The sequence below is a fragment of the Galeopterus variegatus genome, unplaced genomic scaffold (genome assembly GCF_000696425.1).
Source record: "Galeopterus variegatus unplaced genomic scaffold, G_variegatus-3.0.2 Scaffold3474, whole genome shotgun sequence".
Classification (NCBI taxonomy): domain Eukaryota; kingdom Metazoa; phylum Chordata; class Mammalia; order Dermoptera; family Cynocephalidae; genus Galeopterus; species Galeopterus variegatus.
The window spans coordinates 70,870-71,608 of NW_007729585.1; the positions used below are offsets into that span (position 1 = coordinate 70,870).

The following is a 739-nucleotide window of genomic DNA, read 5'->3' on the forward strand; positions in this document are numbered from 1 at the left end:
CAAGTAGAGCAGTGACCTTACTAAGTTCCCTGCTGAAACTCAAGTAAAGAGGAGGCTTATACCGAGATCAGAGGGCAACTGATAAGAAAGCTAAACTGGAAAAACCAACCTTTCCCTGATGGTTTGGCATTTCTCAGTGCACTTGGCAAAATGATGTAGTTGGACCCAGTTATTCTGTGCTAGCACTTCATCTAGAACAATCTTTGTTTAGAACAAAAAAGAAGTTCTTCGACCAGTAACTCTTTTAAAGCTCCCCTTTACCAAGCTGTTTTCACACTAAGGTTCAAATGGATTTAAGAAATAAAGGTAAGGAAAGAGAAGTATTTAAGAGGAGAGAAAGATGATTTGGCACTTACTCAATGAGGTCTACAGTATCTGAGAACACAGAGTAAGCTGACTTCGATGCCGGGCTTTCAGACTCCATGGCAATTCCATACTCAATAAAGGACAAGACGGCTTCCAAGTACTTAAAAGCCTTCCCAACCTTGTTTGTCTGTAGGAGAAGAACATGGTCATTGTTAGGCCTAAGACAGACTTCAGTTTCTCACCCACATTCTTTACTGTTACTTTCCTCCACTGTCCTAGTCTAATTATGGCTGGAGAGCAGTGTGAGAACGAAGGAATGAAAAATGATAACCAAAGCCTGTCAGCTCTGAGCCACTGAAAAACTTTTAGCAAGAAATTCATTAGGAAAAAAAATCCTGTATGAAGACTACTCTCTCAAAACCTCGTAAAAGTA

General features: G+C 40.2%; 1 protein-coding gene across 1 annotated transcript in view; it reads right to left on the reverse strand.

Annotated features, from left to right (window-relative positions):
- The window catches only part of AFF1 (AF4/FMR2 family, member 1), an 88,066-nt gene that overhangs the window by 6,825 nt on the left and 80,502 nt on the right, over positions 1 to 739 (reverse strand). The window contains exon 15 of the mRNA XM_008585166.1: positions 357 to 493. Coding sequence (XP_008583388.1) covers positions 357 to 493 — 137 coding nt within the window. The remainder of the gene's footprint in view (positions 1 to 356; positions 494 to 739) is intronic.